Consider the following 19,483-nt stretch of genomic DNA (forward strand, 5'->3'; position numbering starts at 1 on the left):
AAAATGCTGTCTTGCCTTAGCTGAACCCTTGACACACTTGTGCAACAGCTCACTGGAATCAGGAACTTTCCCTTCATGCTTAAAAACAGCAAAACTGAAACCACTGCTGAAAAAAGAAAACCCAGAATGTGTTTCAAGTTATAGACCAAAACCCTACTGCCTGTATTTTCAAAAATTTTAGAATTTTTTTTATAAGAGATTGTCTGTTTTCCTAAATAAAAATAAAATTCTCTCTCCCTCACAGCATGGCTTCAGAAAAGGCTATTCAAATGAAAGTGCAATATTTGAATTTCTTAATGAAATCTATATTAAACTGGATGCAAGTGAGTTTGTGATGGGCATATGTCTTGATTTATCTAAAGCTTTTGACGTCATTGACCATAATGCCCAACTGCAGAAGCTTGACCAATTAGGAATTAGAGGTATATCCAATGAGAGGCTCAGAATATACCTATGTGGTCGCAAATAGGTGGTTGAAGTGCAATATACTGACCATAACAAAATCAGCTACTACTATTCAGGATATGAAAAAAATGTGAAATATAGCGTCCCTCAAGGAACAGTGTTAGGACCCATTCTGTTTCTCCTGTATGTCAATGATCTTATGTACAACAAGTATTGGCAAACTACCCTCCAATTTGCAGATGATACAAGCTTCCTTATTAGTGGTAAAAAAGACTAAGACTCGGCTATCCAAACAATGAACAGTGTAGAACAGTGGTTCAGCTATAACAAGCTAATTATAAACAAAGAAAAGACAGTAGCACTGAACTTCTATAATCTAAAAGGAAGACACCACCCAAACATACAAAAAGAACTTAGGGACAGAGTTCTTGAAAGTGTTGACAGCACAAAAATTTCTGGGACTCTGGCTCCAGAACAACACAAAATGGGAGGTACACATTGAATATTTGCAAAGAAAACTAAGCAAAACCTGCTACATGATAAGGATCTTAAAAACCTGTTGCAGCAAAGCCAGCCTGTTAAATGTATACTACTCCTATGTGCATTCTGTAATTAAATATGGCATAATCTTCTGGGGCAATGCAACAACAAATATTAAACTTTTCAGGATGCAAAAGAGAATATTAAGAATTATTGAAGGGGTATGTTGTTGTTGTTGTTGATGTTGTTGTCTTCAGTCCTGAGACTGGTTTGATGCAGCTCTCCATGCTACTCTATCCTGTGCAAGCTTCTTCATCTCCCACTACCTACTGCAACCTACATCCTTCTGAATCTGTTCAATGTATTCATCTCTTGGTCTCCCTCGACGATTTTTACCCTCCACGCTGCCCTCCAGTACTAAATTGGTGAACCCTTGATGCCTCAAAACATGTCCTACCAACCGATCCCTTCTTCTGGTCAAGTTTTGCCACAAACTTCTCTTCTCCCCAATCCTATTCAATACTTCCTCATTAGTTATGTGATCTACTCATCTAATCATCAGCATTCTTCTGTAGCACCACATTTCAAAAGCTTCTATTCTCTTCTTGTCATAACTATTTATCGTCCATGTTTCACGTCCATACATGGGTACACTCCATACAAATAATTTCAGAAATGACTTCCTGACACTTAAGTCTATACTCGACGTTAAAAAATTTCTCTTCTTCAGAAACGCTTTCCTTGCCATTGCCAGTCTACATTTTATATCCTCTCTACTTCGACCTTCATCACTTATTTTGCTCCCCAAATAGCAAAACTCCTTTACTACTTTAAATGTCTCATTTCCCAATCTAATTCCCTCAGCATCACCTGACTTAATTCGACTACATTCCATTATCCTCATTTTGATTTTGTTGATGTTCACCTTATACCCTCCTTTCAAGACACTATCCATTCCATTCAACTGCTCTTCCAAGTCCTTTGCTGTCTTTGACAGAATTACAATGTCATCGGCAAACCTCAAAGTTTTTATTTCTTCTCCATGGATTTTAATACCTACTCCGAATTTTTCTTTTGTTTCCTTCAGTGCTTGCTCAATATACAGATTGAATAACATCGGGGAGAGACTACAACCCTGTCTCACTCCCTTCCCAACCACTGCTTCCCTTTCACGTCCGTCGACTCTTATAACTGCCATCTGGTTTCTGTACAAATTGTAAATAGCCCTTTGCTCCCTGTATTTTACCCCTGCCACCTTCAGAATTTGAAAGAGCGTATTCCAGTCAACATTGTCAAAAGCTTTCTCTAAGTCTACAAATGCTAGAAAATAGGTTTGCCTTTCCTTAATCTAGCTTCTAAGTTGTAGGGTCAGTATTGCCTCACGTGTTACAACATTTCTACAGAATCCAAACTGATCTTCCCCAAGGTCGGCTTCTACTAGTTTTTCCATTCGTCTGTAAAGAATCCATGTTAGTATTTTGCAGCCGTGACTTATTAAACTGATAGTTCGGTAATTTTCACATTTGTCAACATCTGCTTTCTTTTGGATTGGAATTATTATATTCTTCTTGAAGTCTGAGGGTATTTCGCCTGCTTCATACATCTTCCTCACCAGATGGTAAGAGTTTCGTCAGGACTGGCTCTCTCAAGGCTGTCAGTAGTTCTAATGAAATGTTGTCTACTCCCGGGGCCTTGTTTCGACTCAGGTCTTTCAGTGCTCTGTCAAACTCTTCACGCAGTATTATATCTCCCATTTCATCTTCATCTACATCCTCTTCCATTTCCATAATATTGTCCTCAAGTATGTCGCCCTTGTATAGACCCTCTATATACTCCTTCCACCTTTCTGCTTTCCCTTCTTTGCTTGGAACTGGGTTTCCATCTGAGCTTTTGATATTAATACAAGTGGTTGTCTTTTCTCTGAAGGTCTCTTTAATTTTCCTGTAGGCTGTATCTATCTTACACCTAGTGAGATAAGCCTCTACATCCTTACATTTGTCCTCTAGCCATCCCTGCTTAGCCATTTTGCACTTCCTGTTGATCTCATTTTTTAGACATTTGTATTCCTTTTTGCCTGCTTCATTTACTGCATTTTTATATTTTCTCCTTTCATCAATTAAATTCAATATTTCTACCAGCCCTTGTCTTTTTACCTACTTGATCCTCTGCTGCCTTCACTACTTCATCCCTCAAAGCTACCCATTCTTCTTCTACTGTATTTCTTTCCCTCATTCTAGTCAATTGTTCCCTTTAATGCTCTCCCTGAAACTCTGTACAACCTCTGGTTTAGTCAGTTTATCCAGGTCCCATCTCCTTAAATTCCCACCTTTTTGCAGTTTCTTCAGTTTCAATCTACAGGTCATAACCAATAGATTGTGGTCAGAATCCACATCTGCCCCAGGAAATGTCTTACAATTTAAAACCTGGTTCCTAAATCTCTGTCTTACCATTATATAATCTATCTGAAACCTGTCAGTATCTCCAGGCTTCTTCCATGTATACAACCTTCTTTCATGCCAACTAGCTGTGCAGATGACGAAGAAATTGAAGAAATGTATGATGAATGTATGGAAGTGAAACATGGACGATAACTAGTTTGGACAAGAAGAGAGTAGAAGCTTTTGAAATGTGGTGCTACAGAAAAATGCTGAAGATTAGATGGGTAGATCATATAACTAATGAGGAGGTATTGAATATGATTGGGGAGAAGAGAAGTTTGTGGCACAACTTAAGTAGAAGAAGGGATCGATTGGTAGGAGTTGTTCTGAAGTATCAAGGGATCACCAATTTAGCATTGGAGGGCAGCGTGGAGGGTAAAAATCGTAGAGGGAGACCAAGAGATGAATACACTAAACAGATTCAGAAGGATGTAGGTTGCAGTAGGTACTGGGAGATGAAGAAGCTTGCACAGGATAGAGTAGCATGGAGAGCTGCATCAAACCAGTCTCAGGACTGAAGACCACAACAACAACAACAATGATGAAATAAAAGAAATTATTCAGATTGTGAAGGGAGACAAAAATTTAATAGTCATGGGTGACTGGAATTCGGCAGTAGGAAAAGGGAGAGAAGGAAACGTAGTAGGTGAATATGGATTGGGGGTAAGAAATGAAAGAGGAAGCCGCCTGGTAGAATTTTGCACAGAGCACAACATTGAAGGGGTAAACAATACGAAATCATGCAGACCCATATTCAAAAAACTGTCAGTTATTCGTCTTCCTTACATTATTATTTACGAAACATCAATTTTCATCAAACAATATATTGATAGACGCCCAGATATGTTATTAAAAAACGAAGATATACATGCATACAATATGAGGCAAAAATCTGACCTTCATATGAAACAGGTAAATGAAATGTCGTGTGGCTAGGGCCTCCCGTCGGGTAGACCGTTCGCCTGGTGCAGGTCTTTCGATTTGACGCCACTTCGGCGACCTGCGCGTCGATGGGGATGAAATGATGATGATTAGAACAACACAACACCCAGTCCCTGAGCGGAGAAAATCTCCGACACAGCCGGGAATCGAACCCGGGCCCTTAGGATTGACAGTCTGTCACGCTGACCACTCAGCTAGCGGGGGCGGACTATATGAAACAGGTGAGAACACATCGTGCCAAAAAGGCACACTACATACTGGGATAAAGATTTACACTAATCTGCCTAACCATATTAAATCAGTAGGTAAACTCAGTGGTTTTAAGGCTGAACTAAAGGCATATTTAATTGATCATTGCTTTTACAGTCTGACAGAGTACCTATAAGCCAAACAACAAAAATAAAGATGCATTATGAATATTCTACTTTGTATGTTGCCTCTAATGTTTGTTGTATGTTTGATTCTTTGCTAAATTACTTCAATATCTAGTACTTAGGAATGCAATACAAACTGTATTATATCTTGTAAATACCTAACAATGTCCAATATCCTTGTATATATTCTATACATGTAGGATTTGAAGGACTAAATAAAATAAATAAACTAGGGAATAGAGAGATTAGTGTTAAAGTGGCTACTTTGTACTAAATACAACATTTTATTTTGTAAGTGAACAGCCGAAGCCCCACAGACCATCAGTCACAAGTTTGGACATATGGAAGCTGTTTGTTATTCATTCTTGGTGCCATCTCATCACTTCCCTAACACACAGTCCTTTTTCACCAACCATTGCTGCATGCCTAACTCCATATTATTGCAACTATCATTTTGAGAGTGAGTAAAATCATTCACAGTTGTACAGTTTTTATCAAACATCTTCGCATTCTGGCTGTTACTGCTTGGTAACAAGGCTTGTACTTTGTCTTTGTTTTCTTTCTTCCACTTCTTTACAAATCATAAAATATGTTGTCTTTTCTTCTTTGCTAAGTATTTGATATTCTTGAGGTGGTCACAGATCTGTTGTTTCATTCTGCTTTTCCATCTTGTTCTTGCTTTACTCTTCTTTCATCACTATGTAGTCCCTCAGCCTACAGTCTCTCTCCAATCATTTTGGTCCACTCACTGACATCAGCTTTATTTCAATTTGTTTTCCTGTCAAGCAGTCTTCTGCCAGGAATGCATCCTCAAAATCTGCCTAAGCATTTACTATCATTCCTTGACACACTCACCATGTGACTGTGACCTCCGTTCACTTCCTTGTTACAAAACTAATATTTTTCTCTTCCATCCAACTGGCAGGCCATTGTCCTTTGAAATTTGGTGAAAAGCATCTGGAAAGATTGAACTTTTCAGATCAAATTTACAGATCCCAGTTAACTGAGAATGACACTCTCCAACTATAGTCCCACTGTGTATACTACTTGTCTCCATCTTTAACAGTCCTGTATGGCTTCTTCGATCTTTTTGGTGTTCTTTGGGATTTCACTCCTCTCTGTTTCCACTTCGTTACATAGTTTGTCATATATCTTGTGAGTTTCCACTTGGTTATAGAGTTCATTGGACTTTCCGCTATGGTCTCCTCAGTTTTGTTATTGTCCTTGGTGATTTTATTCCTTCCTGTTCACATGATAAATGTGTTTCCATCACAGACTTTGCAATTTTGGTGACATCACTATACGTGCTTGTATGTCCTGTTCCGCATCCACATTTTCTCCATTACACACATCTGTACTCACTCAGAGTGCTTGATTCACAGCTGTGACTTACTTTGGTTTTGTAGTCCTGGTACAAATTCAGAAGTTGTTCTCTGCTTATTTGTTACTAAATCTTTGCCTTTGGTTACACATTCTTTCATTAATTCTTTATGTTCTTTCATTTCGTTCAACCATTGTGGCTCCTGTGCCTTCTCCTTTGGACATCATTCCTCCTCCTATTTCTTCTCCATTAATCATTGTTCTTTCTCTTTTATCCATTGTGCCTCCCATTCTTCCTTCTCCCGGATTAAGAAATTCATTATTGCGTTGATTTGATTTTGTTTACTACTGTATGTAAGATTGTTCTTCGATTCATCCCTTGTTCCATTTTGCTGCATTCTTCTTTATTTATCCATTTAAATAGCTCTCCTGTTTCTGTCATAATAAGTAATTTGCAACAGTTTAGTCTTAGTAATAACTACTCAACTTGAATAAATATGAAATGTACAGATCCAACACAGCTTGCTCTAAATCTTCACATGCTATTCCACATTCAAATATATAACTTTTACTCATAATAATTCTACTGTGGCAATGCTTGGCAAAACTATAACTTTGCTTCTTCCAAGATTTACATCTTGTTGACTTAAACTTCTGAGGTTGCATATCATGGCATGCTCTGCAATGCTGAAATCTTCTGTATGGAGTTATTGTGATTTGTTAAGTTGTTCAGCACACAAATATCTTCTATTTTTCATTTCACAGTTGCTTTAACACTTTGTTCCTATTGCATGGTTTGCTACACTGGTTCCTATAAGTGTCTGCAAGAGGAGGGGATGGAGGGGTGGAAAGAAGGCACACTCCAGGGAACTACTAGCTTACTACCATACCTTACCATACCATACCATACCTTACAACAGTATCTGCTGGTTTGAAATTGATGCTTGGTTTTTTTCTATGCTCTTTAGGAAGTAATTTCACATATTATGCTCTTTTCTTCAATATGGATGTTGGCCCATAAGTAGCACACCACACGTTGAATTGTCATAGATCACATGGAACTGCATTTTTAAAAGGTTTTGCTTGTAACAAATAGCGGAAGTGCCATACTGGTAGTTCTGAAGTGTTATTTTCTAAGCGTTATAAGTTGAATCCAGTTAGGATTCCTCTGGAGCAGTGAATTTGGCATGTACATTTATACTCAGCAATTGGCATAGTATAAGAAGTTCAACAGATGTATCTTGACTATGGACCAGATTCATTGAAGCCAAAGACCACAGCATGTTTACATGAACACTTCAGTGCTACTTGCACTGTACTGAGGAACTGTTCAGACATACAAAAATTGTTAACAGAGTGTTGCTGCAGCATATGTTACAAGTAACTGGAGCTCCATTCTGCTACCACAACTCTTGATCAAAATGGTCTCTCTGTTGCAGTAAAGGCTAAGCAGTGTCCCTAATGACCTTCATATATATCTCACTATTGATAATGCCATCTTTGAAGAAGAACAAGCCATTGACACCTTGGCCTGCAATACCTACCCAGACTAATGTCATTGGGACTTCTACCATCATAACCAAAACAGTGAACATAATTGTGTTTGGTTACACGACTAGGCAGATGACATTTGGCTTCATTATTCCATGTGATTGTCGGTCCTCTTCTTCAAAGTTGGTGAGCTATTCATCAAGAAACTGTAGGCAGAAATATGACTCATTTATATTCAGCCAGCTGATCAGGCTCAATCAATGTGGTTTTAAATTCATACATTAGAGCATTCGCAGTACTGGTGTTCTATAAATTGTTAATCATTAGAGTTGTGCATATGTATGATGATGACATTAATACCTAAAATTGTTGAAATTCGCAGTAACCTTTGGCTTTAGTGCATCTTGTCCATACACAGAGTGAATACAGTCGTGAAATTACTGCATGTTGTTAGTCACAGAGTACAGATATGCATGCTGAAGTTATAGCTCTGGAGGAATTCTAATAGTCACCATTTCAGAAGTGCAATCCATAATTTTTTGTAAAATTTAGTTTAGAACATTGCCATATGGCACTTGTACTACAAATAAAATCGGTCAGAAAATGAGCTTCCACTAGGCATTATGTTGATTCAATCTGTGGTCTATTACCAGGGGCCACCCTTTACATTGACTCTTGTGATTGATTGCAACAAAAAGTAGAATGTATAAAGAAATTGCACGCGCACACAAGCAGTGGCGCACCTATAAAGATATTGATTTGCAAGTTTTCGGAGCCAGTGGCTCCTCCTGGCAGAAGGGTTGAAGGCAAAGGAATATGAGTGAAGGAAAAGGACTGGTGAGGTGTAAGAAATGGGAAGAGTTGGAAAACTTGCTCAGAATCCCGATCAGGGGAGACTTGTCGAATGGGATGAGAAGGAAAGGCTGCCCATTCACAGCAGTCGGATACCTTCAAAGGACAAGATAATCTTCCTTTATGTGCTTTCTGTGTGAGTCCACAATGCAATTGCATTTCTTGCTGGAGTACCATGACGAAAAAGTCGCTGCACACATTCAATGGCTGACCTACCAGAAAAACATGAAGACAACGGCACTATTTATTCTTCAAAGAAAGTGTGTATATTATTTAATGCATGCAACCAGGTATTGTTCTGCTGAAGTATTACATACAAGATCATCTGAAGAAGCAGTACCACATGTTATATCAACTGGCACTTTTAATCATCACACGTTGTCTGCTACGCTACTTGACAATATAAGCAGCACGGCTGTATGTCACTATTGTCATGCCTGAGATATATGAGATCATCACAGTAGGACAGTTTGAAGTAAAACACTATTGTAATGCCTGAGATATATGAGATCATCATAGTAGGACAGTTTGAAGTAAAACTTAGGAACTCATCTGGCAACACTATTTTTTGTCAGTCACCAATGATTTTCCACATACGTACTACAGTCTCAGGCACTTGTCATTTCTGGATGCTGGAAACCAATGCAATGAAGCGAAATGCATGTCACCAGTCAAACCCACAGCAGATGGTACAGAATTGTCAAAACCAGTTGCAGTGCTGCAGCGTGGAGACAACAGCGATGATGAAGCTGTCCGACGCATTAGGGCAACAAATTGGTTATTGTACCCAGCACCAATTGTGGTCTTTTGGCGTGAGGCCAACATCTAAACTAGAAACTTAGACAGTTCTGCAATGATCTTGGATGACTGTTTCCCGATTGTCATTGGGTGGAGAGTTGTAGAACTTTCCTCAAGTATGTGCTATACAAGGGAAGTGGTTACTCTGGTAACAGTGTGTGTGTGTGTGTGTGTGTGTGGCATATCCTTGATTTTTTAAAAGTGGAAGAATCCCTCTACAGGGTCAATGAATAATTACCTGCTGTAATAGGAGAAAGATCAGCCACATCACTCTCCAAAGAGAATTTTCATTATTGCTGATCAGTAAGAAAAAATGTGGTATTAGTGAACTGCAAGGTCATCCACGGTAAGGACACAGAATTAGTCTCTCTTACCAAAGGTATTAATGCCCACATAGAAGCAGAAAATTAGGTTGAAACAAAAAGTGAGTCACATGGAAATCATAAATTCACATAGGAATATATTTCACACGGATAGGCTGAACACCAATGGTGGCAGCATATTTATTGCCATAAAGAACTGACAGTACCTAGTGTAGGTATTACAAATTCCAAATGAGAAATAATCTGGGTGAAGGTAAACTTCAAAGGAGTGTCAAAAATGGTAATAACTTGTGCTTCCTGACCACCCATATCATGAGCTGTAGTGGCAGAGCCCTGCTGTGAACACTTGGAGAGTATTAAAATTTCCCTGTTTTGATGTGGTGTTAGGGGGAGGACTTCAGTTTGCTAGCTGTAGATTGAAATTGGTGCCAGAGATGGGGCTAGCCTGAGATTGTTCTGAATTTTTTTTTAACATTTAGTTACTAGGAGGCCCTCAGACATTACCCTCACAAATTGGTTCTCTGACAGACCTGGATTTTTTGAAACAGCTAAAGCATAATGGATGGAATCAGTAACCATAAGGCAGTTATAGCATCAATAACTGCAAGTATTACAAGGAATGTTAAGAAAGGATGGAAAATATTTTTGCTTAGAAAGCGCAACAGGAAACAAGCTGCAGAGAGCTTAATACAGATTTAAGCAAAATAAAAGCCTTGTTGATAAACAAAATCTGGATTAAGCCTAAATAGAGCACAAAGAGAAGTATGTGAAGCAAACTAAAATTTTAGCAAGTGATCTGATCAAAAATTCTAATAACTTTTGGTCTTGCATAAAATCTGTAAGCAGATCAAAATCATAGTCACTCAGTGATCACACTGACACTGAAAGGGAAGATGACAAAGTCCAAAACACAATATTTAGTCATCCAGGAATGTTTCATTGAAGTATATCATACCTTTGAATCCTCACACAAATGCCAAAATATCAGATATTGAAATGAGTGATCTTGGAACAGAAAATCAACTAAAATAATTCAACCGTGTAAGGCAGCTGGGCCAGATGAGATACCTATAAGATTACTTGAAAGAACTTGCTCCATTTATAACAACGCTTTTTGATAGGTTTGCTGCAGCAGTGAAGGGTACCAAGTGATTGGAGAAAAGTGCAGGTCATTCCCATTTTCCTAAAGGGTTGTCAGACTGATGAATGTAATTAAAGACCTATATTGCTGATATTAATCTGCTGTAGCATTATGGAATATGATTTTGCCCACACATTATAACCTTTTGGGGGGCAAAAGTCATCTCTACAAAAATAAAAACAGGTTCTGCAGATGGACATCTTGCAAAACTCACCTCATTGTCTGTTAGGTCAGCAGCACTGTAAATAATGGCACCAGGTTGATGAACTCTTCCTTGACTTCCGGAAAGCATTCGATGCCATTATACACTTACTTAGTGAAGAAAATTTGAGCTTTTATATGTATAAAAGATTCAATGGATGTCAGAAGTTCTGGCACTTACAGTGCATACAATGCTGTTATCTAACAGTATGCTCCAATGCAGTCTGGCAGCCAACTCTGCATATGACTAAATGTAATGTGTAGGAGTACACATCTGCAGCAACCTAAAGTGGAATTACCATATACAACAAGTTGTACGAGAAAGCACAGATCATGCTGAGAATCACTGTAATAATCTTATAGACATGTAATTCATTCATAAAGGAAACCAACTTACAAAACACTTGTTTGTATGATTCTTGAGTTTTGCTCATCAGCCTGGAACCCTTATCAGGTTAGATTCTAATTTCCAAGCAGAGTGCAGAAAACTCCATTAAGTGGAGACACAGCTAAACTTTTTGTGCATGGAAAAGAAGCCAGTTGGTCAACTATAACAAATACAGATGTGGAATTAAAATATTATTTAAAAAAATAAGCAATGTGCATATCTGACCACATAAAACTGAAGCCAAATGTATATACAACATTTATTTCAAAATCTGTTTATTTAATCAGGAGATAATACAATTGAATTATATCACAGTTCATTGATTTTCCTTGTCTAAAAGGAAACACACACATGAGAAACTAAATGTACGTGGTTTGTGGCAAACAAAGACTGACTAATGAACAAAATATCTGTTTTTAATCAATGAAATATGTAACAAACGAATACAATGCTGTAAACTAATATATAAATTTTCAAAAAACACAGCCATCTTAATATTGAAACTACAAGTTTATCGGTAGTCATTTGAGTAGTCACTTTGAACATAGATATTGCAATTCTGTTATTCCACTCGCTAATTTAAGCTCACTGATCATTAATCTATTAAATCAGAATATGTACCGACCACTTGCTTTTGGAATAGCTGCAGATGACAAACACTTATTAAAATAAGAAAATCTGCCATCTTACCTACATTTTATTAGGGAGTACACACTACATCAAAAGTAACAGTTAATAAATCACAAACACTATCAACAAACCAACCAATTAGAACAAATAAATAAAGTACAAGAATATAAATCTCAATTTAGGAGCAATAATTTAACCTGACAATACAATAACAATGCAGGAACAAACTAAAATACAAAATTATTAACACATTTGCAGCACACAAAATGCAAGAAGTACTTCACTTAATACATCACATAAGGTGGATAAGACTAGCTAGTTAATGGTAACATTCTAAATTGAGGTAGAGCTCTAAGAACAACAATCAATTTAAAGACATTCTATAACAACACTGGTATTGTATAAAGATGAGAATGGCATGCAGGGGAAGCTAAGAAATTTAAAATATATGGCCTTTCCATTTTGTCTAATGGAAGACAAGCAGAACACAAGAATATATGGAAGACCTTTCTACGTGTGTATGAGTGGAGGGCAGAGGAAAAGTAAACATATGCCTATAGAGAAATTTTTATGATAGTAGACATTTTAGGACAATAATATGTTTATATAACCTAAAACGTGTATATCCTAGTGATTAAAAAGTGATGACAAACACCATTTTTGCAGAGGCTGGTTTGACGAAGAGTTGGAAAAAAAGAAAAAAACATTACTTTTCAGCAAATGTGGGACTACCATTTACATTAGATAGTTACAATATTCACTAGCAAGTTCTTTACATATTTCCAAGTTAGAAACCATGGTGAACTCAGGACAAGTATTTTCTTTTCTCTTGAAAAAAAAAAAACAACAATTTATAGGCTACTGCACACTGTCCTTGTCAAATTGTCTAGTAAACCAAAGTGCAAGAATCACTGAAAGATGTGGGATAATAGGAGAGCAGCAGTCAGCTTTTGGTCAGTGTAATTAAGAGATGATGTGTTTATACTGGTAAGAAACTTACTGCTGTAAATTACTAACATGGTCTGTCTTAAATCTTCAGTAGCAGCCCAAGACTGCTTCTAAAAGAACAGACATTTGTAACACATCTGATGAAAACTGTTATGTAAGAGTTTATCATATTAAACTTCTATGATGAAAACCTTTGTGTAAGAGTTTATCATATTAAACTTATAGAGTCCAGGAGCAGTCTGGTAAGCTTCTACTTGGGAGAGGAGTTGTGTTAAGCAAGTACCCTCTTATAAGTACAGTACAAATCAACAAGAAGGGATCCTAATTGGAGAAGTGGGGTGATCCAAATATCTCTGTTGGAGAAGATGTTTCAATGGCTACCAAGCTCCTCAATGACAGTAAATGAAGATAGTATGGTATGGGTCAAATGCTGCCTGAGAAGATCCTATGTTCACTGTTACACAGTTTAATCTTCTTACAATTACTAAGCGTACCATTACTTCAATAGAAGGAAAACAGTATTACTTAGAGTATAAAAGTTTCCAGTCAAACAAGAAATTAATGATAAAAAGATTAATATCTTCAATTTTTAAGATAAATGTATTTTAAATACACAGTAAATCCTCAAAAACTGCATAGGTTCTGGAAACATTCAACCAATACAAACCAATACCATTCATATTTCTCACCTGCTAATTTCACTAACTTTAAATTTCAGGCATGTATTGTCAGATATTACCCAATAATTTACATAATATATATAAATAAATGTGAAGTTTTAGGGAACCTCAGATTACTTTCATATACTAAAAATTCATTGACATTACTTTACCTCCCTCAGCAAGATAAATCTACAACATAAATGAGATTGTTCATGTTTGCCATGTTAACAGCAGAGACTAACAGCAATTACATTTCTTTTTAACAGTACAGTTTACTCACATAAAGTACTGCTGCGGCAAGACCAGTTTCAACTAATCAATCAGTTTCAATAGCACATGAATGATTCTTGGCCTAAGGCTGCATCAAAATATGTAGTTTACTGGTAGGTGCCTCACACAAACAGTGACCTTGGTATATTTTTACACCACCTTAGATCAAGAATCATTACTTGGCTACTGAAACTGACAAGTCAAAATCTGTTGATCCACTAAACAAATTATGACTATTTGAATTAATAAACATTACTGAAAACTTACAATGTCTTACTAAAATTTACTTTAACAAACTATACCCTATACAGGGGACATGGAAAATCTATAACCTACAATGTCATGACAATATAATAATAGAATGTTCATTGAAAAATGACATCACACACAGTTAAAACTGTTATTAGCCAACCCACTGACCTAGCCAGAAATTTGGGTCATTAAAAAGTTGTAATCCAAAACAGCTCTTTGATTTAAGTACACACCTATTAGAGTACATTCAACAATCAATACATAAACACACAGTGTTCAATTACAATAAATAACTACACATTATGAAAATAAATTTATCTTTTCAGAAACAAAGTATTACACAGTCCACTTTTTTTAAAAATTGGTCTTCTCAGTTTTTAAATTTTTTTTACAAAACAAATGTATAAACATCTCTATGAAAAGACTGTTTCTGTCATGTAATATTCTCACAAGCCAAGTCAACAGGTTCCATCATGACCTACAGTCATTTAACATACAAAATTCCATACTCATATATGATTTTTACATATTCAATAAATTATCAATAAATTACCATTACATATTATAAACAATAAACACATTATAACCACGAGAAATTAACCACCTTATAAGCTGTTTTATACAATGAAACTGCGAAGTTTCTAGGATTCTATGCAATCTTCTTCTCCTTGTACTATTAAAAGAATGCTTACATATTATTATAATCCTTATACTTTCTACAAACTGTGTCTATAAACTTACAAAAATTGGATAAATTCTAGTGTCTGATACCACCCGTCGGCTTCGACCAATGACGTCATACGTAAGGCAAAGATGCTGCAATGGACAATCTATGAATGGAACGGATCATACTCGTAAAACGACGAATGTAGCATCCCATAAAATAATACATTTAACACGACTATTTACAAGCAAATTTCATTTAAACGAGTTGAAGATGACTGAAATAAATAAGAACATGAGTGCAATTATGAGTGCATATATTACATTATATTTGCCACACATACTGCAAAAACGATCTAAATAATGAACTGTCGAATAGTTGGAATCAGTAACTACAAGCAACCTATGTAGGTCATTTCTAGTTACCGATTCCAATATTACTGTTTGTTACACAAAAATCTTAAAACGTATTAGAAACATGCTTAAAAAATGATCTTCTTAGTGAACTACAGAATATGACTAGACTTTCAAGAAATGAAAATCTTTACACACGTCACTGCACACGCAAAGAAATAAAATGCAAAAATGACCAAACCTTGGAATCGATACCTACACTACACGAAAGTCACACCAGGTACAGTAATGCCAAAATAACACTCAGTAAAACTGATACATCAGGAACGAAAGTAAAATTAAGAGCAGTATAGCAAAAACATCGAAAAAGAAAACATAAAAGTGGCTTCATAAAAAGAAACTTACCGCATATGAACTTCATAAGGAGTCAAAGATCAAGGCTGACAATAACGAAATAAGGACATAACAAGAAATAATATTGTTAGAAGGTCAAACTGTAATGAAAGAAGAAAAATCCAGAATAACTAACGAAAAAAAAATAATAAGAAACGCAAACTGCCAGGCACAAATGAGGTACCACCCAAATCAGTTCTTCCCAACTACCCGCCCTCAATCAGATGCAAAATTTTAAAATAACAAAAAGAAATGAAACCACGAGTCAATCACATAAACCCTCCGGCAGAGACACAACAATAGCCCTCGGCCCACCATTGTAAACAGAAAATATTAAAACGACAGAAAAACCTCCCTGCAGAGAAACCAAAAAAGTAGCTCTCGCACAATACAGTTAAAAAAAAAAAAAAAAAATAATAAAAAAAACCGCAACGTAAAACAAGAAGAAAGTATCAGACCCACCGACACCTAACTAACAAATCAAGGCATGTACATTTTGTTGACTACTTTCATAAAGGCAAGAAATAAACAATAACCTTTAGGAATACTCTTCCTCCAACACTATTCATCTAAATGGCCTTGCAACACTGAAATCCTGCTCTTTCACCGTCCGACAACAGATTTTACAGCCCCCCATACCCCTTGATAGTACTAGTACATGCCCCCATCTTATAATCTTTAAATTGAATATTGTGATTCACAACCAAATGATGATAAGTCCTTTCACCCAACCCCTTGTATGAAGCAAACCCGTCTGACATGACTACAGAAACTTCTTCAACATATTCTTCTATTAAAGATAGTCAAGACTTCCTTTTTCTGATTTGGTACAACCCTAAATGCAACAACATCAGCACAGTCTCCTCTAGAAACTACTACTCTAAAAACCCAAAGCCCAAAAACCTCGGGCCCCCTTTCATACTTTCTCTTTCCAAAATGTGGCTTGTACCTCAACTATAACCCCTGGCCCCCCAAATGACCCCCTATACTTTATAAATTCCCCACAGACTTCTCTACAAAATGAGAACCAGTCGACTACAGTGCCATACGAAACCCCTGCTTCGTGCATGGCAGATTTGCAAGAATATTCATAGCAAAAATATTAGGTTAACATGACAATTACTTCTAAATTCAGCCTCAATCTCTCGAACCATGTCCCCCTGCATATGGATCTCCATATGTTATTTTTTCTGGACTTCCACATGTATTTGTCGGAAGTTTGTGATGACCCAACCTTCGTCAAAAACATGTAATTTCCACAGACACTGCACTTGCTAAATTCAGCAGTGACACCCAATGATTGCAAACATTTTATAGTTGATTTACGGTCACTCACTTTCTAAAGTAGAATTTTCACAGTAAAAACAACTGACTCATCCATAACGAACAGAGTGAGAAATTAAGACCTTATAAATCACGACTACTTTCATTAACAAAAGATGCCGAAAACAAATTTTGAGATGAAAACAAAACAATCTACATTGAATTTTTAATATAAGTGCGTAACGGGGAAATCCAGAGAAATCATTTAACGTTCATCTACAGCAATCTGCGGAACAAACAAAATAACATCACACATTACGTCATTGGTCAAAGCCGACAGGTGGTATCGGACACTAGAATTGACCCCAAAAATTTAACAATATACCACAGCATAAAACTTCTGAAAATTCATGACAAAAAACTTTTACAAATATACACAAGAATGGGGGGGGGGGCAGGGGGGGGGGGGAAGAATCCAGATAAAGAATACTGCACTGGTGTATCCATTGTGGCACAAGGCAGATAGATCTGAGTTTTTAACAAGCTTTTAATTCAAGAATTACACTATGAAATTATTTTCCTACTTTATTCTCTTTACAAAGAATGAGTTGCTAGAATGAAGGACTTCTCATTTGACAGTGGGCAAATTTATTCCAACAACATTGAGCGATAAGAATATGAAGCTCTGTTAAGAAGAGAAATGACAGAGCATACTGCTATAAAATGAAAAATGATTTATATCCAATATGCAGCAGATGTTGGATGGAGTGTTACAACCCACATACACCAGGAAATCATGCCAGAATACACGTTTAACTGACCAAATATTAAGCAATGTATCTTTCACTGGAATGGCAACTATCCTTTGAAACTTTTCTTGTCACAAGACCTCTAAGCATTTGTTCAATCTGTTCTTGCTGTACGTCTTACAGTCTCTTGTGTCCCTAATATTGTAATATATTAATATTCCTATAATATTTTTACATTTCTGTCATTTCATCTATCAGTACTTTCTAGCCAACAGTTCTACTAGAATGTAAAAAAAATGTTGATGACCTTGTTCCCAATCACCAACCAGTTTCTAGCCAGATCAGTTTTTATTCCTTTGGAGATACGGTAAGCCCTCATTGCTGTATTTATTCCATGTCTCCTTTTCTTGTATATATATATATATCTAATACCAAGTTATCAAAAATTACTGTTTCATCAATCATTAACAAGTTAATTTTTCTTCAGGCTCACTTTCTAATGTACAATAGTTTGAATATTTTTTATGAGATTTTTATGTAAGTTCACATGTGGATAGAAATGGAAACCCTGTTCTCTTTGCAACAATCAAAGTTTTTGTACAGCACGAAATCTCAGGTGTACTTTTATACCGCAAAATACTATTTACTCATGTCTCTACTTACAACAGAATAAAAAAATTCAAAACACTACACTATGGTACAAAAACTATAATTTATTGAGTAAACTTTTCAGATAGCCAAGCACACGAATGTCTCTTAACACATTCATATGATCCACACCTGGAAAAGTCTGATGATATACTTTTTGTTTCTGCTTGCCTTGCCAATGGAGACAGCCCTCCAAACTGCGTTTATTTACTGTTCCATCACCATCACCATATAAGAAGTCAGGGTATGCACTAGGAAATCCTCCTGGTTTATACACCAACCTGAAAAATAAGTATAGCATCTTGATTACCAAACTTTTTATTAATAGCACGCAGATTGCAACAATAATTTCAGAACTCAGACAAGGAGAATTAGAAAGAAGTAATGTCAAGCCCTAGCAATAAGTAAAACACACAGACACATTGCATGTTAGCTTTGATCAGTTAAAAATAGTTTAGGCACTGACAACACTTTATGACTGTATTTGACTATTGTAAACTTTAATCTTAGAAGAAACTTGGATCATTACTTTTTTATCCAATTTGTAGCACATGTTAGACAGAGTGATACAACCTGTATGTGTCAGAAAACTCAGGCCAGAATTCAAGTGTAACTGACTGTATATTAAACAATGTACTTTTGATTGGAATGGCAACTAACCTTCGCAGTTCTTCTTTTTAATTTTATTTCTAATACTACCATACTAATCATGATGATTAAAAACACTATATGAACAAAAAAATAATTTCAGAAAACTTTAATTACTCAGTTTCAGCTAATTTAATGTTATGTAGCATTAGGGTGTATTAGATTGCAGTTGATAAACTAACTTATTTTAATAATTCAAATAATACAATGGAAACTATAGATTAGAATATAGAAAGTATAAGGAAAAGATAGATTGCTACTCTCCATAAAGATGACACATTGAGTTGCAGACAGGTGCTACAAAAAGACACACACTAGCTTTCAGCCAAAGCCTTCTTCAAAAAAGGAAACACAGACACATTCATTCACACAAGCAAGCATACATGCACAAATGACCATCATCTCCGACTGGAATGCAACTGTCACATGGAATGGAAGCAGCAATCTGGAGAGGATGGGAAAGAGGAAGGGATAGCAGTGTATGGGTGGGGGCAGATAAAAGTGCTGTCTACTGGAGTGTGCAGGGAACAGGCTGCCGAAGGCTTTGGAGCGGGGAGGTGGGATGAGGATGGGAGTGGTAAGGTGGGAGAGAAAAATGAGAGGTGCAGGAAAGGGGAAAGAGGGGCTGGTGCATTGGCAGAGGGTGGCACACAAAGACGGTGAGGGGACAATAATAGGGAGGAGGTGACAGGACAGAGAAGATGGAAACTGTTGGGTGGAGGGTGTGGAGACATTAGGTTACCACAGATTGAGGCCGGAATAATTCTGGGAGCAGAGAATGTGTTCTAAGGATAACCCCCATCTGTACAGTTCAGAAAAGCTGGTGGTGGAGGGGATGTTGCAGATGACC

The 19,483-nt window shown here is 36.7% G+C and overlaps 1 protein-coding gene across 2 annotated transcripts in view; it reads right to left on the minus strand.

The window, feature by feature from the left end:
* The window catches only part of LOC126458444 (phospholipase A2 group XV-like), a 104,416-nt gene that overhangs the window by 61,976 nt on the left and 22,957 nt on the right, over nt 1-19,483 (minus strand). The window contains exon 7 of one of the 2 annotated variants that reach the window (XM_050095507.1): nt 18,118-18,266. In XM_050095507.1, the coding sequence (XP_049951464.1) occupies nt 18,118-18,266 (149 nt within the window). Of the gene's footprint in view, nt 1-11,445; nt 18,267-19,483 lie in introns of those variants that run through there. The other variant, XM_050095506.1, reaches the window with a different exon arrangement.

This window comes from Schistocerca serialis, chromosome 2, assembly GCF_023864345.2.
Source record: "Schistocerca serialis cubense isolate TAMUIC-IGC-003099 chromosome 2, iqSchSeri2.2, whole genome shotgun sequence".
NCBI lineage: Eukaryota > Metazoa > Arthropoda > Insecta > Orthoptera > Acrididae > Schistocerca > Schistocerca serialis.